Raw genomic sequence first — 26,780 nt, forward strand, 5'->3', positions numbered from 1 at the left:
TCTTCACTATAAATGGGCATACCCACTCATCCAAACCTTTGGGTCTGAGGCTGTTGAAAAACGAACAACAGATGGTCACTGTGTACAATCACCCTCAAGGAAACCGTCATGAAACAGCAACAAATTCAGTTTCTTTGATTCTGGAGGAAGGAGATGATGTCTATGTGCGTCTTAGAGTGAATACCTGGGTCTTTGATAATTTAAATTACCACACGACATTTGTTGGCCACTTACTTTTTGCTCTTTGATAACCTTTTCATTGAGCAAAAAATTATAAAGTAAACCTGTGAAATCAGAAATACATTGCAGACTGATTGCATAGAAAGTTACTTTTGAAGATGCATTAAAACCCCGAATTTATGCACCATAAGTTTTATATGTATTTTTGTTAAGGATAATTTAGCTTTTGTGTCATTCTGCATGTGCTGAAAAATACAACTTTATGCAGTCATAAAATGTATAGAAAATTGTTTGCTGCTCTCGTAAAATCATAGCCTGAATTCTAACATAATAGGCTTTAAGTAACAGACTTATTTTTTAATATAATATATTTTTTATATTCTTATCTTTCTGCACACATGGTACATTTTTTCGTGTAATTTCTCCAACAGCTCCTACAGAAACTGCTTGCAAACATTCTCAATTAAATTTAATTACATTTTATATATTTAAATAGCGCTTGTTACAATGTGCATTGTTCCAAAGTAGCTTGACAGGAGAAAATAAAGAAAAAACTGAAAAACACAGAAAAGGTAAAACAGAGTACAGAAGGAAGTTTTGACACTTCCAACTGTTCATTTCATAAATACATTGGCAGAGAGAGTCAATGGAGATGTAGTGATTTGGCGCTAAATCTAAGGTAAATCTGGGTGTCATTTGCATTGCTGTGAAATTATTTATTTTCATTATTCGACTCAGTGGGAGTAAAGACTAAACAAGAGTGGCGCAAGAATTGAGCCTTGTGGGATTCCACATGTCAGTGACATCCACTTAGACTAATAATCTCCTATACTTACATACTCTCTCATCAAGGTATAGCCTGAACCATTTGAGGACCATCTCAGAAAGACCTACCCAGTTTTCTAGTCTCTCTAGAATTATGTTATGATCAACAGTAGCAAATACTGCACTGAGATCTGGCAGTACCTGCACTGAAATTTAGCCAGAATCTAGAATTTAGGCGAATATCACTTATGATCATCTTATGAGAGCTGTCTTTGTGCTGTGATGCTGCCGAAAACTAGATTGAAACTTGTCCATGTATCATTTGAGTTTAAGTAGTTGTTCAGCTGATTAAATACAACATTTTCAATAATCTTGCCTATAAAAGGAAGATTTGATATCAGTCTATAGTTGCTTCATATGGTGTTATTTAAGATAACATTTGCTTTTAAATGTAGACTAACAGTATATCCAAATGGAGACTTGTAGTACTTCTTCACACTACAAACTTCACACAGTTATCAAGTCCTCAAACACAATACTGAGTGATATTGTGTAGATTGTGTGGACACCTGTGAAAAAAGATGACACAAACATAAAATCTAAAACAGATACACCAGTCTGAAGCTAGAGATACCCTAGTAAATGGATTCTCACCTCAACACTGTCCATTCAAACTGTGCTGATAGATCACAGGGGATCTGTGATGTTTAGGCATATCGGTCTGTGATTTCTTCAGAAACTCCAACATCTCATTAGCCTTTGGTTGACACATCTGCCTTCCCATCTCTTCAGTTGACGCTCTCTTTGTCTGTGTTTCCTGCAGGGAGCTCCCACGTCTTATTAACTTGAGCTGATGCATCTTCTGCACCTCAAAGTTTTTTGGTGCTGATGTTTCTGATTAACTTCCCATCACCAATGACCCACCGTTTCTCCAACAGCTCCTTCATACAACAGTATGCTATTGCATATTCATTCTAGAAAGATCCAACGACTGTTTCATTCAAATAGTTTTGGGGGATTTAAGATGGTAACATTTGCTTTTATATGAAGAGGTACATGACTTAGGCATCTTTGTTGGCAATTCTTTTAAAGCGATAGTCCACACACACACAAAAAAATGTGTTCTTTCATAATTTACTTACTCTTATGTTATTTACTCACTGTTATGTTATTTTCATATGTTATATGAACACTAGTTATGCATGTTATTGTGAACTGCAAAAAAACTTCCTTCATTTAAGGTCATTCAAAAATAGTTATGTTTCTTGTCCCTTTTTGCAAGCACCATATAAATAGCAAATAGTGTACTACCATTTATTACTCCAAAGTGTGAAATTTACTTTTCCCTCAGGAGGTAATATCAAGGTGTGGCTTGGTGAATGTGCTGAGATTCAGCTGTCAAGGTTGTAAACATGTTTGCATTCGAAGCTAGCCTCTAGCTAGATATTCATCTAATATTTTCACCCAATACAGTGTTTAATATGTTATTTTTCTGACATAACAGACACAAAAATGTATGTGCATTTTTTTGCTTATCATGCAAGTTTTATAGGGACTGTTCAATTCTGTCATCATTTACTCACCCTCAAGTTGTTCGTCATAGTTAGACTGACTCCCTATCGTGTTTGTTTAACACTTACGAAAAAAAACATGGTTTTACTACCACAAAACAAGGTTATTACACTTTTACCACTAAAAACATGGTTCATTTCAAGGGAAGGGCTGCATTTAAAGGGGTAAAATATCAAAACTATTCTAGAGACCCACAAGTGTAAGTGGGTTAATAACCATTATAGTATTGATGTAAGGAGCGAACAGCATACAGTACAGTCTTTCTACAAAACTGCCATTCTCATTCTATAGGTGGAAATTTCCACTTACTGTTAGTAAGTTTGTGAGATAACACATCACGATTACAGCTTTCAAAAAAAGATTAAAAAAAGAACTGTGCCAATCACTTGGTTGATTTGGAAAAGCATTTAGATACAGAATAACACACACCGTCCTTTGGAATAGTATACAGAAGATGCAATTGCATCCTTACTAACATAAAGGTTTTTTTTATAAATGCGATCCCCGACTGTATCCAAACGCACACAGACACCTTAATGGGAAATAGAAACGCTGTCACTCATTCTAAGGAAAGTCTTTATTGGTCAATGTACAGAAAATGCTGCAGTGACCATCAAAGAAGTTAAACAAAACCCTTTACAAAACAAAAGGAGAGAAACATACAAAAAGAATAGTCTTACATGATTTTACAGGGTTGATCTTTTTAAAAGTTCATTTTTTGTTGTTTCTGCTCTATAACACACATGGTTAAAAAGGACTAGTGAAATGGAGGTTCTGGAAGGTGGACGTCTCACAAAGCTGACATCACAAGCACAGAGTTTAAGACTTATGAAATGAGAAATCTTAACCACTGCAACAGACATTACATGAAACCCAATGCACATATCCAAAGAATGAACGTCTCCTGGCTAAACAAAGCAGGCGTGGGGGGGGGGGGGGTGGCGTTTGGGGGTACAAGTGTCAACTGTGGCATCTTGTCATTACTTTAACTCTTTCTAGATGCAACTCTAGCTGTCAAACGCTACAACTTTCACAATTTACCATTATTTTTACTTTAATTTCTACTTGCGTTTGACAAATCTTTAGCTATTTCTTCTATTCGAGGTGAAGTGAGGAAGAACCCATCCGCGGTTGAGGTGAACACCATGAACAATAAGAGAGATCAATACAGATAGAGAGAAGAGGACCAGATATTCCTCTTCAGCAAGCAAGTCTGGATACAAACAGGCCGTGTGAGGGATGCAGGAGGAAGGGACGGGTCTGAGTCACCATTCAACTACTCTACAGCTCCGTATTTACAGAAGACAAGCATATACAAATGTACAGACACTCTTTCTCCTACTTCATCTTACTGCAAAGAACCCATACGTATAAACAAAAGGGAAAACTATTAAAAAGTGTTTGGATTACACTGTTTTTCAATGGGTTCTCGTTACTATATAATATCTGTTTTAAGAGAACATTTTCAATCAACATTTCTAAAATAAACATATTTGCTATATTTTTCAAACGAATAAAAGTATATTTTCATTGTCAAAAACCTATTGCACACCACAGCAATATTAAGTGTTATTTTGAGGATAGCAGATAAACAAAAATAATGACCTTTAAATATTACATTGTTTAAAAAAGGGAAAAGTTAAATAATCTAAAAAGATGCACAAAAATATTTAAAAGCATCCCAGAGATGTTGATTTGTAAGTTCACAAATAGTAAGGTGTTACTTTGAATTTAGTTTTGCTTTCAGTGGATCTACCGAGACACTACACAATTACGTTCAGGCTTTGTATGCAATTCCAAATATTGACCAGCAGAGGGAGTCATAGCATTACAGGATGTTCTGTGAGCATTGAAAAGTGTCAAAATCAGAGTTTCTTGTCTCAGTGACTTTTCAAGCAATTATTTCTGGCTTCAGTAGATGTGAGTGGGAATTAAATGCAAGTGGTTTATGTATGTATGCATATGTGAATGAACAAGTCTATGTCTACACGTGTGTGATAGTGTTTGCATATGTGTGAGACTGTGTGTGTGTGTGTGTGTGTGTGTGTTTGCGTGTCTGTTTTAATAGGATAACATAGAGGGGTCCCACTCCAGCTTCCCCTTCACTCTTCCGTTCTGAATATCCGTCTCTTCCTCTTCATCACTGTCCTCAGATTCAGCGCTAGAGAGATCTCCAGCCAGTTCATCATCATTCTCATCATCTTCGTCGTCCTCCGGCTCGTCCTCTCGAACCTCCACAGCGATCTGTGCACCTTCAAAGCTCTATGATGAATAACACAAAGTCATCTTCATGGTCATCTTCAGACTGCTCCCGAATTTCATTTAGCAAAAGGTGACAGACATTTTTTCGTAAAAATACTTAATATTCCAGCTGTGATACAATTTAAGCACAATGGATGATGTGTGCTGCATGCTGTTGACTGCCACAGACAATAACTTCAGCTTATTGTTTAGCTTCTAACCGTAAAAGAAAACATGTTTACAGTATTGCTTTTATAAGGAAAGCCTTAGGCGTAGAAGCCATTGTGTAACCAAGTGTTGCCTTATAAGCATCTACAGTAAGTGCCTATTTCCTAAATTTACTTTGAAGGTGACAAAATGTAGTAACTGTATGTATGCAAATATACGATCCAACAGCCCACAAGGGTCTTTACAAATCATCAGACACGCACTGACCTCCATGGGATTGACAGTGATGTTGAGATTGGAGTCATCCCAGTCCATCTCTGGCTCCTTTCTTCCATCATCATCATCTTTTGAACCCTCCTGGTGGGCAGTGTGGATACGATAGATGCCCAAGACCACAATGACCACCAGGGCAGCGATGCACATTACAATAACCACAGTTGCGGCAGGTGGGGTACCTAATAACACACGGGTAGAGGACATGTTTAGTCCTGCCATCACGTTCTATCAAACAGTAGAAGTACGATTGAGTGAAAGCATTTTGTATATTGTCATGCCGTAATGGACATTTAAGGAATGGATTATACAACAAGCCTTGCAATAATTAAAGACACTCTGGTTAAAGACACCATAATGGTGACCTATTGATAAACTGCATGCTGGGATCTCTATACAGGAAACCAAGATTTGTGATATTTCTTTGAAATCTCAATTGTTTCACATAAACATATAATAATCATGAGATAATAATTAGACATTAATAATAAAAAAATACAATTAATAATAATAATAATAATAATGCAATATCCCTAGAGTAGAAGTTTGATGGTGCTCTTATATTAGAACGGCTGTCATGTGCCAAATGCATGAGGACCCATAATAAGAATATTTGAAATATATATTTTTAAATATCGTATATTATATAAATATTTCAAATAGATAATAATAATAATAATATATATATAATAAAATAATTATAATGACCAAGATATATTATATATATTATTATCTATTTAGCTTCTCAGATTTTTCTCCTGAGAAGGTTTTAGTTAGCTCATGTGCTCAATCCTCTTCATCAAAATTGACAAATTTATCTGATATGCGTTTATGTTTGTTTTAAGAGCTGAATAAAGCATGAGAACTCAAAGTGTCCAGAGCAACTTCCAAGCATTGAAATCCTCCTCATGTATGTTCAGTAGGTTCACACAGTTGTCCTGTCTCTAAAGTTAAATTCAAACAGTTTGGTTAACTGCCTAATGCAAAGAAACTTTTTATTTCAGGGATGAAATCCTGAGAGCATTTTTGGTTAATATGTGCTGTCTGTCATGTCTTTGACATACATATGGCACAAAGCACTCGCTTAGTGGGTGATTCTTAACTGAGTAAAACCAATGTTAGGGCTGTCAACATCTCACAGATTATGATGAGAGAAAATAGCCATTGTGGAGATAGAAAGAATGAATTACTTAAATGAAATCATAAAGGGTGCTTTATATAGTCTTACCTATATTTATATGTTACTATGCTGACTAATATTACTCTGGGCCTATTAAATGTTACAGAAAGAGGACTGACTTTGGTTACTAGTTCACACAGACTTGTTATCCTGTTTGGATTCTGCAAGCAAACAGGACCATTTGGAGTCACACCTGTTAGTCAATGCAACCTGTCAATCCATAATTCTGATTGTACAGAGCAGATGCAGCCGGTGCGACTGATGTTCAAGCCTACACCCATGTGAGCTGTGCTGACAGGAGTAAACAGTCCCACACAGTTCACTGTTCGCAAGAACAGAGCGGTTTACCGAGACCTTGCAGTAAGCTGGACCGGGAGCATGAGGTCACAGTGCCACCTGCTGTTTTTCCATGTCCCCCCTAAAGCAATGGTTCTCTTTCTCTCCTTCAAGTCTGCTACATCTCGCTGCGGTCAGCTGTGCTCGGTATGCCCTTGGGGAGATCACTGACGTCCCCGGCGTGTGCGTGAGCTGGTACATTAAGTGTTATTTCACAAGCTCCTTCAAAACCGACGTGGTCGCTGACCGCTCAAGCCGGCGCATGTGGGAGACTGTGTTTTTGTCGTGCTCACGCTTATCTGCATTTTCGGTTCGCGCCAGCAGACTTGTTAATAAGGCTGGATACTCTCTCGAATGCTTATTTGGTAACAAAGAACAACACAGTATTGATAAATGAACATTTTGAATTGCAAACAAGGATCGAACATAGACATTACAGTTTCAAGTTAAAGCAGTCCAGGATCACTCATCCAGGATCACTGGGAATATACATAAAGAGACATCATACCTGAGATGTGGTCAGAGTTGACAGTATGTACGACCAATGGATGATGAACAGGTCTCATGAATTGCGATTGGACGGCCATGTGATTGACATGCTCCACGGCCTCTGAGTTGTGCACGATTCCAATCTGAGGGGTTAAACATATATAAAGGCACAAAGTCAAGACTGGGAAATAAAGGTAATACTAAAGTACCAAAAAAGTGAATGGATGACAAAAAACACTCAAACACTGGCCAATACGAGGGCAAGGTCTGACCTCCAGGTTGAACTCATTGCTTGTGTACCGTCCATTCAGCTCAGAGCAACTGAGCCGGAACCTTCTCTCAGACAGACTGCCAGGCTTCCAGTTACGGTACCTCACCTGCCGGATGGCCTGTTCATAATGCGCCATGGAGTCCACACCTGAGACCAAAGACAGAGCAGCGTTAGAAAACCCCCTTTCCACTCCGACAAAAGAGCTCCAGTGGATCGAAAGACCCTCGAAATGGAACCCCTGAATAAGTGAAGGTCTTAGTCCTTCACCAATAAATGTAGCAGACACTCACAATGCCCTTTACGATATGTCAAGCTGATTCCAATGTTCTCTCCAAAAAAGCCAAATGTACATTGTGATTGTTAGAGGGAAAGGTCTATTAAGAATTCTGAACTAAATCAGAGTTAAAGGCTTTGAAAAGAGAGAGAATAATAGACAGTGACTTTTAAACTTTTCTTTCAAACTTTGTTAAGAAGCATAAATATTCAAATGAATTAATTTGATTGCTCACTATATTCAATAAACGCATTACCTTATTTTTGCATTGATAATGGTTGGAAAATTATATATTGTGATTTTCTTATTTAAATTAAAAACTGACTTCACCGTCTAAGTGTGCAATAAATATGAAGAATTGGGAAACTGGGACATTTGTATGTATATATTTTCTGTAAAATATTGAAATAATAAAATAATAATAAATAATGAGACTTCATTAAATCTAAATATGATTTAAAACAAACTAAACAAAAATTGGAAATAAACATAAATTAGTTTATGAACTAAAAAATCAAAACAATTAATATATATATATATATATATAGTATAAAAAGACAAATGCACACACCAAATCTGCTAACAATTAAATAAATTTAACATGAAAACAAAGAATTGAAAAGCTTCGTTACAATTTTGCTAAAACTGAAAACAAGACTCCACCCTACATTTAAAAAACATGTTTGGTTGTTCATGGACAGCATGCTACAGATGGTGCTGAGATTGTTTGTTGTATTTAATCTATTCTTGAAATGTACTTTAAATACTTGCCACAGTAAACAAGTTACAGAAGTTACTGATAAATCAAGGAGTTAGATCTAAAATTCATATTGTAAATGGAGATCTCATTGAAAAAGCCTTGCAGAAGATGGAAAGCTTTATGGATAAGCAGTAAAAGAGACACTTGGGTCAATAAGAAGTAGAGTTATGAGACAACATATCTGGTAGAAGACAGCTATACAGTTGAGACATGTGGACAAGATCTACCATAAATAGAAATGCCGGAGGTGGAATTGGTAGCGTCCAGATGTTTGCCCAAGAGAGAACTGTGCTGGATATCCAGACTCTCGCTTTCCGGGTTCAGCTCCTCTCCAATCACCATCACATCGCAGTAATCTAGGTTATGCATCAACTCCAGAACACCAGGCCTCCGGGCTTCACAAAGAAAAACACACACACACCGTTACGGAGGCCCAGGTGCTCGGCAGCAAATATATATGACCTTCCGATGTATCCACAAACAGCCATTGATTGTGTATGAATTTAATTTTGATGATTTATCGTTTCACTACCCTGGCTCTGCATTCGATAAAAGAAGCCGGACACTTTTGTTTTGAACTTTAAATGAAAAAGGACACAAATAAAAAACAATTGACTTAGGGTCAATTTAATAACCGAGCAGAAGGCATTTATAATCTTGATAATAATAGACTAAACCATTACACGAAACCCTATGAGGGGAAATCTATGAGAGGAAAATTTAGTAAGCATGCGCCGGCTAGACGTTTCCACTACGGGGGAAATGTGCAGCTGTGGCACCTCTAAAATGAATTAATGTATAAGTACGGGATTATGTTAATATATGAGTGGTGAAAGGGAGTCATCTATCACCTATGCTGAGGGTGGTGTCGGTCTTGGTGACTGTACTAATGATGTGTATGTCCTTGAACAGGGTCACCCCAGCAGAGGCTCTGAGTTGAGCTTCGGGCCAAACCAGCCGCTCCAACCCGGTGATGGTGATCCGAGGTTCGCTGGGCGGCAGCACCATCACTACGGCCTTGACGTCTGGTATGGAAATGCATGTGTCTTCACCGAAACATCTGTGAAGAGCAGAGCAAGGCAACATGATAATTTTTAGTGCTAGTAACAATACTTCATTAATAATAATATTAATAATTCATAATGTTATTAAATAATAATCAGCTTTATATCTCTGTTTAACATACAATTGCAGGTTATACGTAAAGGTGCTGTCATTTATCTCAGATTTCTATCTTTTGGAGGATCTACTGACAGAACTGCAATGTAATATACATAACTATGTCTTCAAGAGGTTATAAAGACCTTACATAATGAAGCGTTATGTTTTTATTACCTTTAGAATGAGCTATTTCTATCTACGTACACAGAGGGTCCCCTTACATGGAATTCCCCATGTTGTTTCTACAGTAGCCCTTAACTGACACACTGCTCTACAGAGCACGTTTCATACATTATCTCCTATCTCACTATTTGTGTTTTTTTGTCGGTCACCGTTTAGTGCTTTGAAAGGGACTGAGGGGGGTGGAGTGAGCCATTGGTTGCCATCCGCAATCTCACCACTAGATGCCACTAAATTTCATACACTGGAGTTTTAAAGCAAGTATTTTTATGTGGGTTAAAGTTTAATTATACATCAAACGGACATTTCCCACAAAATAAATATTAACATTTAACGCTGTAAAGAAAATCCTAAGTATAAGTATAATATTGCAGCAGCTGCCTGAAAAATACAGCAAAATTACAATTTCTTGTAAATTTAAATTGCACATATTTTTCGTTTTTAAAATGCCTGAAAATTCTGTAAAATAAAATACGACAATTTTGTCAATGTACAATATACATGTGCGAATTGACACAGGGTAAGAAAACTATTTTTTATTTACATTTTTTAACCCCAAATCCCAAGCTTGGGCTCTAAAAAGTACATACATATCCAACTTCAAACACACACCAGATTTGAATGGATGTAAGTCATGGCATTTATAATGAAGTTAACCAAATTATAACACATTAGAAATTTCCTAAAACAATTTTCAACTATTCTTTTAATAAATGCAGTTATTGTTGGTAATCTTTAGCATTTTCTACTGCCCCTAGTATCACCATTCTTAAAAATTACTGAAGTGCTGCTGTTACCATCTCACCAATCACTTGTTGTGTAGTATTGCTCATCAAATGGGTTTACACATTCTTGTGATAATCTAAATTTTAATCTAATAATCTAAATAGTCTAAATTTAACTACATTGAGAACCCTTTGGGTATTGTGATAGACCATGACATTCACTTTATTTTGTCAGCGAGTGTTACTTGAGCCTGTCAACATCATCAAGTCTCACCTCACAGGTGGAATCAACCGAGGGACCAATCAATGATACAGAAACACATAGTTACTTATGAACCAGGGTGTCTATGCAAAGATTTGAGAGATACGGCCAGTCGTGCTCAGTCCGGCCTCAGCTGAGAATGTCGGTACAGTAGTCGGAAAGAGTGTTGATTAAGACAGATCCACTGAAGCATGTAGTGAAACTCACACAGACCGGCTGGGGAAATTGGAGGCCGTCCAGCTTCATTACAGTTAGTTTGAGGAGAGAAGGGAAAAATAAAGAGCTTTAGGATTAACAGGGCTCCTTTCTCTCTGATGCACCCAGTAATTACTCTACTTCAAGGGTGGGTCTTATAGAGCACTCGTTCATTTGCTAATTCATTTATTTACTCGCTAGCTAATTGAGAACTAGGCTATCTGTTTGTTCGAGACAATGGCCCCTTTACGCCGTGGTCACGTACTCTAGCGATGGCGCGCTATCTCCCCGAGGTAATTCCACCGTAAACCTTGCCTAAACGCTCTCTCAAGTCACCGCAGCGAATGGCCTTGAATGAGAAGGCGGAAGGAGCACGAAATTGTGTGGAACCAACAAAACAATTACCTCTAATGACCGCAGTAAAAATGACGGAGGAAAGTTTGTGATGTGTTAAAGTGGGTCCCCTTGGTCGACTACATGCTAAAAGAGTCGCACTCATTAAAAAGGCTTGTGAAGAAAGGACCAACAGTCTCTCTTTATTTACAGGGCTGATTTACGGACATTGGGAGCTGGTCTGAGCCGGACCCCGGCCATTACAAGAGCTAGGGCTCGCTACGATATCGACCGGAGAAGTCTGTTCTTATTTGGACAATCCTCTTCACCAATGCACACTAGACAAGTACAAAAGACCACCGCTCTTCTTTTCTTTCTCTCTCTAGCACTCCTTCTACACTGATAAGTTTCATTTAGGTAAGTATCAACCGAGCGCTATTGGATCCAATTGTTTTCATTAGACTGCTGTCAGACAACACAATCTATCTGTTAGTTCACCCTTGACAAATGAACATCCCTATAGGGGAAAGGACACTCACATGCACAATGTGATATTTAAAGGCGCCTGAATCACAATTAATTCGATGTATTAGTAGAATCTTTAACTGAGACAGACAGTTAGATCTTATTGATCCCATATAGAAAACAGGGGTGCATTAGCCAGGCTAACACAGAAAGCCATATTTATACAATGAATAAAGGACATCAAAAGTAAACATCCCTCACTCTTATTGACTGTTTTATGCGTTATTTCATGCATAAATGCATTTATGTTAATGCGTCCAGATATTGCACAAATGTCTCCAGAAGAGATCTCAATGTGTGAACCGATTTGCCAATTCTGCAATCGATATTATTGAAGATTTCAATATACAATAATCGCAAAGATTTCTCATCAAATTATCCCAAATCCAGATTATTTTGTCTATACAGTACAACATAAACAGAACGTTACTGCGCATGCATGCTTTTGTGGCCCAAACTTAATTTAAAAATACTTATTCTGCTATAATGCATAATCTTTTTCAATATTCAATAATCGCGTATCATTAGTCTTTATCTCTGAAAATAAGCGAGAAATCAAAAAGCTAGCAAGTTAAAAGTATGTCTAGCAAGTATTATTTTGGGTTACCAGTAGAAGAACCGCTATTAGCCTTTTATTTGACAAAGTTACACGGCCCATTTTACAAATTGTTCGTTTGAAAAAAAATTATATACAATCAAATTTAACAAATTGTGTATTTAATGAAATTTTTACAATAAGATATCATTATAAATGAATATTGATATATATTAAATTAAATAGTAATATTATTAGCCACCAGCCAGACTGATTAACTTCGGGCCAGGTGTGTGAGTCGAATTAAACCGTCTATACACTATCATTCATTTGTATGTACATGGGCAGTATAACTGTTTTTCAGAGGTCATCCATCCATAGGTCCGGAGGATGAAATCCTTCATGAGTTGATGTCGTATTGTTTGATTATGTTTGTCGCAGTACTCACTGGACTGTGGTGGTTATGTGAAGTTTGCGCAAGCCAGGAGTGGGAAACTGCCGAGAGTTAATGTAGGAAACTTTCGTCATGGCGGTGTTGATGTTCTCCAAGTCATCTGCCTCCATGACCAGCACAGACTGAGCGGGGTTGAAGTGGAACTGAGGTGGATCAAGAGGGTACGAGTCATTTTCATAATCGCTAGAAAAATTCAAAAGACTCAACATATTTACATATAAATGAATATGAGGCTATGGATTTATGAAAGTCAAAGGATTCTCCAATGAATCCAGAGGACATAATAGAGATGAATAGAATATAATGCAACTGTATAATCTGTGAAAGACTTTGCTTGTATGTGTGTGGGTTTTTGTGAGAGAGTGATTGACACAATGACCTGCGCTCTTTGCCGCAAATATACGATAACATAAAAGCTAAATAATCCTATTGTATATCAAATAGATATGTATTATATTTAAAAGATGAAGCAAAATACGATTTCATGGCTGATTAATGGAATAAACATTTTCTCAATCAATCTGCTATTTGCAGCTGTGACAAGTTGTGTGTCTGTACCTTTATGCCTTTGCCCAGACTTTCAAGTGAGCTGATGTCCAGGCCCTCCTTGCAGGCCTGTAAGCAGGAGATCACCTTTTGTGTTGCAATCTTTCCTGGTCTGATAGTGAGGCCCGAGAGGCTTCCACGAAAATACTGTGTAAACCGTGGAGTGGTCACCTCTCCTCCTAAAAGAAAAAACACACACAAACGGTCAAAACATCACAAACAGTAATTGCTGAGAGAGAGAGAGACCCTGACCTTTCCATCATACAGTATCTACATACATAAATACACAAATGCATCATTTTCTATGGAAATCTTTGTTTAAACTACACTGTATTTCTGTTTGTATACAGTATTTTCATATATTATTCTATTCACTGCTCCAAGTGTGTGTACGTTCATAACTTGCAGTGTGTGTGTTCACTATTAACCGGATGGGTTAAACGCAGAGGTCACATTTTGGGTATGGGCACCATATCTGGCAAATAGGTCACTTTCACTTATGACTATTATTATCCTTCTTTTCCTTTGTATACATACTTCCATACATTGCAATGTATTATGTTTTAGTTTTATCCTTCAGTTAGCGCCTTACTGTGTTGAACATGTGTATCTTAACTGTGTTGTGTGTGTCTTGTTTTATGTATAATATAATTCTTCGGCAATACTGTACTCTAAGTGTAAAAGTTCTGCCAAAACAGTATCTTTAAATTGAAATTGAGTAAATTGAAAGAGAGTATACAGTGATACAATGTCTGGCTTTGGAAAATGTATTTAAAAAACATTATTCAAACTTTATTCAAACATATTATTAAAGCTTGGCGAAAAAGTACACAACACTTGCACAAAGTCAATATTGAGTCAAGGGCCAGGAGGATGGAGTCAATGTAGGCTTATACTGTAGAACACCACCGAACCTTTATACCTGGACAGCCCAATAATTTTATTTTAAAATGAATCCCTGAACCAGGTTTTCGTCTCCCATACATTTCATATTTTGATGGGTAAATGATCCATTCCAGATAGAAAAGAATAACATACTCTGCCAGATATCACTTTCAGCAAATACTGTCTATACGCAGATATCTCCATACAATTGCTGAGACACTAGTCATCCATCAAAACATCCATCTCTACCTAATGGGTACCTATATACAAAAACATGAAAGTGAGGTAGCAGAAATGCAGTCCTCTTCAACACATGCTGTTTTTCCTCTCTTCTCCATGACTGATGTGCTGGCAGATTTGGAGAGTCTAATAGCTCCAGATGCAGTCAGCCCGGCACTGTCCCACCTAAAGCCTCACAATAAAGGCCTGTGCTTCCAAGCCCTAATTGCATATGATTTTAAATAACTTAGCTGACAGATGTTATCAATTAAATGTTATTCCACTGTTGGAAGGGCAGTGGAACATTTGCATTCCCATTCGTGCTCCCCTTAAAGGACAGACACGCTAACGAAACGACATCCGCTCACATGGGATATAAGAGCTGTCAACGGCACATCTATTTGTATCGATCGGTGATGTCGTGACTGACCAAAATAACAAGCAAAAGTTAATTTATAACTGATATTTTACAAAACAAAAACACTGTGCTTGAGAACATTTTATTCGTTATGAAGACAACATTCGCGAAACCCTTTTTTCTACCTCAAAAAAGACAAGGATCTCCATTTGGCCCGAACAAATACCCATCCGCGGTTTCCATTATACGGCGTCTTGTCATTACGTTGTTGATTGCGCAGGGTGAGAAAGGAAGGGAGCGAGAGGCAATCTCGCTAGCTAATAGCTCGAAAAGTTATCAGTTGCGGTTTAGTGAAGCTTACACGAGTTTCATCGGGATGTAATAGCAAGTGAACTTGTCCTCCATTCAGGGTCTTTTAATCCTCACAACGGCCTTCGTCTGAAAATCACGATTCAAAGCGAGAGAAAAGAGAGAATAATCCCCAATCAGCACGGATGAAAAGAAATCTAAATAGAGTCAAGGGGCGGATTTTAGGACCTTGCTGCACACGACGTCTTTGCAATTTAGCCGAGTCTCCATTCTCTCACCACCTTTTTTAATTATTTAGCTCATGAAAGCGATGTTAAGGACAGTTTCTCCATTTAAATGCGGTCCTTAGTTCTATTTCAAAAGGCTAAAATTGACAGGCCGTGTTTCTTTTTTGATGTTTTCACCCCGAGTCTCTTTGATTAAATGAGGAATCAGGGCACCCCGAGGCCAAACACATCGGCTCTCTCTTGGTATTCGAACCACCGCTGCTGCGCTCTCACTGTCATATCAATAATGTAGATGTCTTTTAGTCTAACCCTCTCTTAAATCTAAAACAGATTTGACTGCTTCTCAAAATCTGTGGATGCTGATTCATCCCTCCCGTGTCTGCGCTGCCAAAACCACTATTATACCGTAATTTCAATTGATCGATCTTTTTCTTTTTTAAGGTACGATGGGGACAACAGCTTCTCCGCAGTCTCACCTTGCCAGCAGGCGCCTACAGTAAGCTGAACGTCAATCTCCGAGGGGTGGATGGGCCAGTCGTCTGTCACAAGGTAGGGTTCGTACGTCACTCCGTCTACGAAGAGCATCACCGAAGGAAACTCCACGTTGATGACGTAGTAATGCCATTCTTTATCACAGATCTAGAGATGAGGAAGATCAGACACATACGTATTAAAACAATGTTTCATTTTTTATGAGGAATAAATTTAATAAGTTAAATAAGAAATATTGTAATGGAATGTATATTTGGATACACAATGTGTGTGCAGAGTAAAGTGAACATTATTGTTCAATGTAAATTTTAATATAATCAAGTTCATGTTTCTTGGCCGAACCATGTCTGAGCTGCTATAGCAAAACATACAACAGCGATTCTTTTATATACACTGTTGTGTACTAAACCTGTTGTTTTTTGTTCTTAACTGAACTAATCTCTGTCTAGTTAAGGACAACACATATTGTTATTTTTAACTCAACCTTGTATCGTTCCCTTTATTTAATTTACATTTACGCATTTGGCAGACGCTTTTATCCAAAGCGACTTATATTGCGTTGTATTATACATTTGTTTCTGACTATGTGTGATCCCCTGGGATGAACCCATGACCTTGGCATTGCTGGTACCATGCTTAAACCCCTAAACCACAGGAAAGCTGTTATTTAAACCAAAATCAACACAAAATGACTCATAATGTGTTAAAATAGGTTATTAGCACATACTATTTAACACATCCTTTTAGCGTGAGAAGATATACGTGAGCTAGATTCGCTTGGCCTTAATGAAACCGAGATTTAAATTAATTTGCTTTCATTAGCTCTGCTTCATCACTTCTCATCAGTTCTATTTCATTAATTAAGTATAATTATGATCAGACGCTAATTGGCTACCAGAGATGTACAAGTGCAAGAAACATCAAATCAATGCAAACAAATCAGCCATTTATAGTTCCTTTATTAATCATTTTTTCCCTCTACCTACTCACACAGTCACGTTTAACAACTGTACGCATTTCTGAAAGAAAGGTCTTAAAAAGACACCATTAGATGGAGAATATGTGAGGGCTTAACTAGACATCTCTGATTCTGAGAGATGTTTCTGCATAACGATGGAAACTGGCATAAAGACTTTAACCACATTTGATTGCCTCGCTGCACCCTTTCGAACTTTAATTGAAATGGTGCCGATAAGTTGCAGTTTCCTTTTAACCTTTTGCCAATTTTATTTCTACAGGAGGATAGACATTGTTTCACGAGAAAAGTATGAAACGATACAAGCTGGACTCAATCTCCGTTTTTGCATGAGCATCGCAGCTCAACACTAATTTTAGTGGTAGTGCTTTAAATTTGTTAAATGTATAAAAAATACTATTAAAATTAGTTTTAGTGTGAGTCCGACTGTAACTGTTATTGTTGCAACACTTCGGTGAATTAAACAGGCCACTAATCGAAGGGAGAGTTGTCAGATGACTAGTCAACCATCCCTACCCAAGTCTGTTTATAGCAAACAGGAATACTTACTGATTTGTTATTAAGTATAAACTAAAGGAAATGACACGTAGAAAAATCAATGAAATTAAATGCGGTTCATGTGTAATCAACCACAAGAAACTCCACCACCTGCTCCTGTTTACAGGGAAATGAAATGAGTTCATCAGCACGGCAATAATATCATAATGATAATTTACCAGTGGTATAGTGCGGTAAACATGCAAACTCAGATCCATCCGCAGGCACAGAGTGCTCCATATGGCACGGAAGGATCCTGGGTGGATGCAGCTGTAGAGAGAAGTTAATGGAGAGATGCCTCTGTGTCTAAACCCGGGTCTCCAGAGAGAAGCTCCCTGCCTAACTCTTGCCTCGGGGGACAGACCTCAGTCGGCATCCTTCTTACCTCATCTCTCTGTTTCTGTGGAATAGTTCTCCTATTTATCTCCATCTCCCCGGACTCGCTCTATCAGTGCATCTAACCTGTTTTTGTCCTTCTCAATGTCACATTTACAAACACACATTAACGCTTGCACACAGTCATTCAGTCTCTTGGGCATTGTTTGTGTCCCTGTGCTAACATTCAAGATATTGAGAGGCATTCTGGGATATAATCTTTATGTCCCTTTATACACACATACATTATCATTTCAATTAGTCATAATATGTGACCCTGTACCACAAAACAAGTCATAAGAAGAATGGATATATTTTGTCAACAATAGATTACATGGGTCAAAATGATTGATCTTTCCTTTATGCCAAAAATAATCAGGATATTAATGCGGCCTTGCAACAGTGTTTCATGCATTCTGACTTATTCACAATGTTAAATGTATTGTCTTCTCGTGCTTGACATGGTCAACTTGTCAAAAAACTAGTTGGACGTATGATGTAGTATTTCTTTATTTTTCGATACACACCCCCAATGTCTGTACAGGTTTCCACGTTTTTTTCTAATATGAAAAATCAATACGTAACAACTTTTCTTAGTCCCTTATTGGACAATTCTCCCTGAAAAGCATGAAGCATGCCAAGGCATCCACCAAGGAGAACGGGAGAAGGAGCATGCGCACAAGTCACTTTCACTTTTGTGCAGGACAGAGAGCGAGCACTACATTGGTGAAGTTCAGCTGTGTTTGTCTGTTCATTGCATTGGGTGATGAATGTTATATACACGGAGGATATAACGCTGGATTTGGAGATCGTTTGGAACTGATAGATGGAGCGGCGTTCCCAGCCGTAAACGATGCCGGGCATGAACCAGCAAAATGTGATCAAACAGGACTCTGCTGATATTTGAAGGGTATGATCCGTTTATGTAAGTATTCATTATTAACATGAGATATTCAGAAACTGTCATGGCCGCTTTAAGTAGAAATCAAGTAAAGATATTTAGTCAATCCACTATCCTAAAATATATGGAGTGGATGCGGTAAAATGGCAAAAAACAAATGGCCGGCCGCGTTGCTGTACGCTTTTCTTAGATAACTTAAAGGGCCATTTTCTCAGTGACCCAGGGTCACATACTTGAATCTGCATTTTCCATACCACAAAATATCAATCAAACAGCAGCTGGGTAGTACATATACAGCTCACTAACACAACAAAACACAATTAAAACATCATAACATAATAAATACGAAAGAAATGATAAAAACATGATTTTACATGTTTTAACTAGAAACTTCATTAACAATTATCCAAATTTGAGCAGAATTTATGATCCCGCATCGCAAGCCAATTACAGAGTAAAGGTATTTTCTAAAGACCTCAGCAGTGAAGAATATTTTGGCTTTCTAAATTGCATGAGCTTTTTTTGCAATGTCCAGCGTCAATGAGGCATGTAAGCGGCAGCATTAGCGCCGGGTAATTAAACCGCCCATACCACATTTCTGAAAACCGGGCTTCTGTTCAGAGTATGAATAGGAATAGCCTGCGGTAGGTAAATGTGTGGACAACACGTGAAATGTGTTAATTGTGTGAAAAGCCGTGAGGGAAATATGTAGATTGCGAACATGCTTTTCAAATTTGGAAGCTGCCACCTCGAGGTTTATCAGCCAGTCACAGCACTCACTTTCCCTCCTGCATGTGTAAACATGTCTAAACCTCCTCAACATGCTTTTGACTGGCATTCACACAGGTCTTAACATATGCAGGCTTTGTTTACTTGCGTCCTCATGGAGGAACTCGAACAGAACCCACTGTGTGTGCGCGTGCTTTGGTGCTAATGATAACATGCAGCATTAATCTTGGCCTGACAGATGATTTTGGCTGTTTCAGCACCAGGGATGTGCAAAGACACTTTGAGGGGCTCAATTGGAAAAAAGGGCACTTTTTATATTTGTAAAACAATTCTAAATATAATATAATCCCTCGTACTCACCCAATTGTTTTATGTTGTTACATTTTTCAACAGAATATTTTTTGACATTTTTTTTACTTATAACAATTAAAAGAAAATGTTAGCTTACTTTACCCCTGTCTGTTTGCTTCTGTAGATTTCTTCTAAATTAACCCAAACAAAAATACCTGCATATTCAAACATAACATTTCAACGGAAAAGACACTTCAAATGAACAAAGTCGTATTAACTTAGAACTGCTGATATGCTTTAGTAATATTGTTGCACAGGTAGCTAGTCTGTTCATCCCCATTCACCTACACACAAAGACAAACGCCCATGGAACGAGGGAGGGCTTCACTTCTGGCTGTCTGTGATGTGCCGATCAATGTGTGCTACATAGCTGTGCTGTGCACTATTTGTGGCTGCATGGATGGTAGAAAGGCATCGGAGCTTTACAGTCTCAACATTTCCCGACCTGACCTGATATTTTCTATTTGTTTGACAGGGAGTGGGTGGGCGCACACATATTAATATTTTTTTAAATTCTCAGAAAAACAGGCCGGGGCTCAAGCACCCAAAGCCCCCCCAGCACGTGCCTGTAACTATAGAGTTAAAGTGTAACGTGCTACTTTTCCAGTGCAGCAGTAAAGTGACAAAACATTAAATCACAATTTGTGTCACATTGTTTTGCGCCTACAGCTTTCAGAGCCGATGAAGGTAATAATTAAAAAAACTCTCTTAACATCCATTCATTTGAAACCTTGTGAAATGTGATTCATTATAGTTAATTGGTTTAATGTTTTGAATTCATTTTATAAATCACGGTGTTTTAGTTATTGAAATTATTTAGTGTCAATTTATATTGATCCGTTCAAATACTATTTAATCACTCTTACTTAAAAAGGATGTGTTAAAGAATAACACATATTTTGTACTATGAAATTTTAGTTTTTTAACATATTTTGTATTGATGATGAAGTGATGGAGACACTGTACTACACTAAAAAAATAGGCCTAATGCTTTGATATATTATATATGGATGATAGATGGATGAAATGACAGACATACAGTAATACAGAATGACCGATAGACTGATAGATACAGAAATAGATAGATAGACAGACAGATGGAAAGACAGACAGATAGCTAGACAGATAGACAGATAGAGTTCAAATACAGTCAGGACAAATAGACACACAGACAGACAGGAAGGCATAGAGCTGTAGACAGACAATCAGACATATATAATGACTGATAGATACAGATATAGATAGACAGGCAGAGAGACAGATACATGGACAGACAAAAAGACAGAGAGAAAGACAGATAGATAGAAAGACAAACATACAGTATATACAGAAAGATAGACAGGCAGAAAGACAGACAGATAGAATGACTGAAAGATATAGATAGTCAGACAGAGAGACAGATTTTAGATAGATAGACACATAGCTATAGAAATAGACAGAAAAAGTTAAAATACAGTCAGGACAGATACAGACAGACACACAGACAGAGGAATAGACAGACACACAGACAGACAGATAAAGGAAGCTAGCCTGCAATTAAACTGCTTTAAATTATGCATCTTGTCAAGCTACGATTATAAAGTAGCTTTCCCCACACTGCATCCATCCTCAGCACGCTCTGGCATTTGTGCTCAAAACATTTTTAATCTGTTCCCTTGTCAACAAACCGCATTCAGGACCTTCGGAGCAAACAAATAAATGAGAGTGCGACAGCAAACGAGAGCCGGGACACAAATCACACCTAGAACTATACATCTCTTTCTACATGCGCCAGCATTATTGTGTCATGTCGGCTGCGGGAGAGAAATGCCTTGCGGGCGACGGCTGCATGGTGCTGTTTCTCATTCAACATTTATGCATTGTGTTCGCCGCCCTCTGATGCCGCATGAGCACAAGCTCGGTTTCAAAATCTAGTGAGCTGCCTCGCTGCCTATGTAGGCATCTGCACGACAATCATGAATCTAAATCATTTGAAACAGTACAAACAGTGCTCTTCAGGTACGGAGGATTACATTTTACAGATGTTTTTAGAATTGAATTAAATGTAAGCATATTTGTAATCACAATTTCTGTAACCTCTGGGATATATTTAGTCATTGCACTCATCACAATGCAGTTTAAAGCGCTCTCTCACTGTCCATGTGCTGTTTTATCGAAAGGACGGAGTTGGCCCAGAAAGTTAGAAAAAATGAACTAGTTACTGTGGAAAACGGTTAGGAGCTGGCATTTAATCAAAGAGTCCAGGGACTCTAACCATGGGCTTGGGAGGCGCAATCCGAGCAGTCATTATTTTTTTGATTGAACTGCAGATTAGGCTAATTTTAGGTACCGCTTAATCTATTTCATCATCTGGTACCTCAAATGGCCCATCAAATGGCCTTTTGGGAGAAATGATTTGTTCTATATCATTATTGGCTAAAGTAAAAATGAAGAAGTGCTTTTCCTATATTCTCGTTTGGAGGTGTAGATACACATCTCATCATCGATTACTAGAAAGAAACTTGCGCAATGGCTAGACGGAGATAAAGCTCGCAAGCATCAGGCGATAGCTATTGCGACTTCGGAACAGTAAAGGTATTGTGGGTAATTGATTTGATAAGTTTGCAGCTGTGCTGAATAGCACATGCTCGGGGACCATCATCCACACACCTGCACGCTAGACCCTACTCTGAAGGAGCAGAGATGCGTTTGGAGCAGTAAGTGCATCTTAAAGACACCTGCACGCTGATATTCTCTCACGAGCTTTATTCGACATGACAGATGAAGCGCAGCCGGACGAACATGTGTGTGACTGGGACATCCATAGAATTACAGTAGAGGGAGTTACTTGCGTGCACCTCTAACTAAGAAAGTCAATCAAAGAGACACTTCAAACCGCCCACACTTCGGATGAAAGTCTAGTGTCTGCCGGCTATCTGATGTGCTGTCTGAGCAGGAAAGACCAACGGCACTTTACTGATTGGAATGATGGATAGAAAGAGTGAATGACAGTTCTTGGGCCAAGATTATATGGGAGAGAATAGCAACTGATCTGAAGAGCGTAGTTGGTGCTGAATGTATATTTTTGGATGGATGGAGGGTCTGGCTGTGGTTGTATTCAGGACAGGCACAAATGATCAGGCTCAGGAGAGAGCTGGAGTTTTAAATAGAATCTTGATTCCATCAGAGACAAGTTACTAGCAGATTAAGTTTGGAGAGTTTTAATCGGCAATGTTAAAATCTCTCCACAGGGAAGGGACAAAGACATACAGAGGAAATTGAAGCTTGATGACAGCGATCTAAAATATCAGTTCACAAGAGAAGCGATGACTGAATTTTTAAACATCGTACCCTTGTTAGCTTAGTAGCTGCGCAACTTTGAACTCAGATATAAACAGATCACCCGCTGTGGTGGAGAAGCAACTTTGAAACTGTAGCTTGTCAAACCATGAGATACTTATTGTTAGAAGTAGATAAAATACAGTCGAACGATATGTTTGATGTAGTACCAAAAAGTTCCTAATTAGCCTACTTTGGGGCTAATAACAGGGCAAAATCTATATAAATATTAACATTATCTATGCAGCACAAAACAAGGAGGATCCAGGTTGAAGTAAAATAAATGAGCAAAATATTTTAAATATTAAACTTCTACCAAAAAATACATCAAATTAAAACGTGAACCAAACACATATTTATAAAAGCTGTCTATTTATAAAACAGCAGTCTGTAGCTCTTGCCTTTATGTACAGAATTGTATTTGTTATTAGTTTTTTTCCCAGATTTTTCATGTGTCAAAAAAACTGTAATAATATAGAATTTTTTTATTTATTTTAAAAATACTTTTTACAGATTTTAAAGTTTATTAAAACACGTCAAAAACCATCAAATCAAATAAACAAGAAAAACATCTAATCTTATAGGATAAACTGTTATTTGTATATTACTGGCGGCCCAGCTGCAAGAAGTGAAATGATTTAATGTGACATTTATTGCAAAATCCGGATCAACGTATATAATTATAATGGTATAATGTTTACAAATTGAAATTGAAAAACATTGAATAAAAATGTTATAAAAATTGTATAAATAAAAATAATAGTAATAAATAATTATATTGAAAATGTAATAAAAAAGGAAAAGTCTTTTTTATAAAAAATTTATAAAAAATTATAAAACATTGTAGAATACAATAAGTATAAAGTTTATAAAATTACTAAGAGAGAACATACTCTACATACATAATCCTGCCCAATACCTGAACCTAACAACTACCTTACTAACAATATATAAGCAACACATTTTATTGGGGGAGTTTATTGGGGGAAAAGTCGTAGTCAATGGATTTTTAAGTGCAATAATAACAAATGCCCCATACCAAAGTGTGACCAAAGTTTTATACAAATTTAGAATATAATAATTAAGAATTGAATCAAGATTTTAATAAAAAAGACGTTTGCTTAATCTCTGCTTTGTTGTATATAATATACTATAAGATAAAACAAGTGTATGTAGTGTACACAGCTCGTACATAGCTAATTGTACTACTTATACAATACTGTAGCTACTGTGCTGTGTACACTAGACACACTTGTTGTAATGTTATAGCTAAAAAATGCAGTTAGGTTACCTATATTGTTACTGATCACCAAGTAAAAATGTAAGTCTTGTAATGAACCACTGTTTAACTTCCTATCACAGGACCATAACACAAGGAAAACATTCCTGTCAGCATAGAACAAGACTGTCACGCTATCTTTTTATACATAATAAATAACAAAAGCTCCAGAGTCACAGCACAATGAAGAGTGACAATTCCATTTCTCTGTCCCTCTAGTACCACTTAAAACCCACGCATATGTCAAGAGAGAGAATACGTGCACTTTACCTCATTTACGTATGTTTATTCATATGCTACGCGACTTGTACAAAAGTCCTAATGGAATTTCTTTTTTTTGCGCTTTGGAAAAACGTCTATTGTAGCATTTATATGCAAATCTTACATGCCTCCACTTCACTGCCACAGCAACAATGCAATGATTTCAAAAACCAAGCAGGCAAAGATTATGTCTTTTGTGTTCACGATATAATATTCTCCATATTCATTCAGCCACTGGAACAGATTGGTATTCTAGTCTTAAGTTTTGTTTATCAAAAAAGAGTCCAGGCAGAGGCCAAAACTTAAGAATGAAAGTCAGCAGGCTCCATAAAATCAGACCTAAAGAGCCGATCACCCAAGACGAATTAAATTCACACAAATATGTCAATCTGCATTGTTTAGTGCTAGATTTAGGTTCAAAGGTGCACGGACATGTTTTGACTGACCCCTGACACATCTTGTTGTGTGTGCAGGTGAATGCATACAGCACGTGTTGTTTGTTTAGGGCCAGATCTCTCTGAAAGCTGCAGCGTGCTAACAGAGGTGGCGTCAGGCCTGCGGTGCATTGGAAGGTGACTATAAATTACAGGCTGACAGAGTGAGTAATTAGAGCAGGAATTAGACTGTGCCCTCCGGGGACAAAAGTCAACTAAAGAGTGACCTCTCCGTCTCCCAATTTGGACCCTATACTGTGTAAATTAATCTATCCCCAGCCCAGAGCAGGAGCAAATTGTTTTTACAGTAATAGATATGTGGAAATTGGACAATGAGGGTACGCACAAGTACAAGCATGCACGCAGATGAACGCACACACGCGTGCCAAAAACTTAACTACTCTATAGAAAGAGTACAGTACTGTATATGCATTGATGGGAAACAAAGTCTAAAGCCAAAGGGTGGCCAGATCTAAATGAGAAAATCACATTGCCAATCAAAAATTAGCTAAACGAACCGCCTCAAATACTGTACAAAAACTCAAAATATGCCACTCACATATAAAATGTACAGTTACGTCATGTATTACACACAATCTGAGTAGTTTCATAAAATGGTTTTGTTTTACAAATAACTTTATCTCAGCGATACTTCACCCAAAGTCTGTCATAAATCATTCATTTCTTTGTTCTGCTGAACACAAAGGGAGATATTTGGAACAATGTTAGCAACTGAGATTTCTGGGACACCATTGACTACCATAGTAGGAAAAATTTAAATAAAGTTAAAGGTGCCCCAGAACTGTTTGCGTTCCTGAATCCCTCAAATTATCTTCTTTTCTGTACAATATATTTTTACTACAGTAGTTAATGGTCCCCAGAAATCTTTTCCATTCTTCCAAATATCTTTCTTTGTGTTCGACCAAACAAATAAATGTATAGAGGGTTGAAACAACTTGAGGGGGATTAACCCTTTAAGAATGACTGCTGATACATTGATAGCTGATACATTGATAGGACCTCAATACATTGCAGATATGCTCATTGAATATAGACCCAAAAGAACACTCACGTCATTAGGATCGCATCAGCTAGAAATACCAAGGGTTCTCTCCAAGCAAGGAGAGTCTGCATTGAGCTATTATGCGAGCCGCAGCTGGAACCAGCTTCCAGAAGAGATCAGATGTGCTCCCACAGCAGTCACATTGAAATCCAGACTCAAAACACATCTGTTTAACTTTGCATTTAATGAATGACCTCTGACCGTCCGACTGTTTTGCTGTACTTTATTTTATTTATTTTCTATTCTAAACTATATTTTATTTTTTATTCTTAACTGGTTAATTTAAATTTTTCTTATTTCTTCACTGTTTTATCAAATGGATATTTAAAATTTCCTCTATGTAAAGCACTTTGAATTACCATTGTGTATGAAATGTGCTATATAAATAAACTTGCCTTGCCTTGCTGATGAACAAACTCCTTCTGTCTTAACCCGCAGAATAAAAACAACCTGTTGCAACAGTTTTAGGGTACCCGCAGTCTGCAGGAAAATTGCAGACTTGGCAACCCTGACCATGCATTACAGTGATTATCACCATATGGAAGTATCCATATATCATTCCTATGTATCCCAAAAATATGACTACTATAGCACATGTCCCAAAAAATATTTTATGACCATGTCACCATCGTATCTTTATC

General features: G+C 37.5%; 1 protein-coding gene across 1 annotated transcript in view; it reads right to left on the reverse strand.

Annotated features, from left to right (window-relative positions):
- Positions 1–3,075: 3,075 nt before the first annotated feature.
- clstn2a (calsyntenin 2a) overlaps positions 3,076–26,780 on the reverse strand; it is a 184,163-nt gene continuing 160,458 nt past the window's right edge. Inside the window, exons 9-17 of the mRNA XM_079451908.1 lie at positions 15,900–16,062; positions 13,438–13,604; positions 12,874–13,022; positions 9,361–9,569; positions 8,737–8,904; positions 7,477–7,622; positions 7,224–7,347; positions 5,194–5,381; positions 3,076–4,779 (exon numbers count right to left, since the gene is read on the reverse strand). Of these exons, the coding sequence (XP_079308034.1) occupies positions 4,579–4,779; positions 5,194–5,381; positions 7,224–7,347; positions 7,477–7,622; positions 8,737–8,904; positions 9,361–9,569; positions 12,874–13,022; positions 13,438–13,604; positions 15,900–16,062 (1,515 nt within the window). The 3' untranslated portion in view covers positions 3,076–4,578. The remainder of the gene's footprint in view (positions 4,780–5,193; positions 5,382–7,223; positions 7,348–7,476; positions 7,623–8,736; positions 8,905–9,360; positions 9,570–12,873; positions 13,023–13,437; positions 13,605–15,899; positions 16,063–26,780) is intronic.

This window comes from Barbatula barbatula (genome assembly GCF_947034865.1).
Source record: "Barbatula barbatula genome assembly, chromosome: 3".
In the NCBI taxonomy this organism is placed as follows: Eukaryota; Metazoa; Chordata; class Actinopteri; order Cypriniformes; family Nemacheilidae; genus Barbatula; species Barbatula barbatula.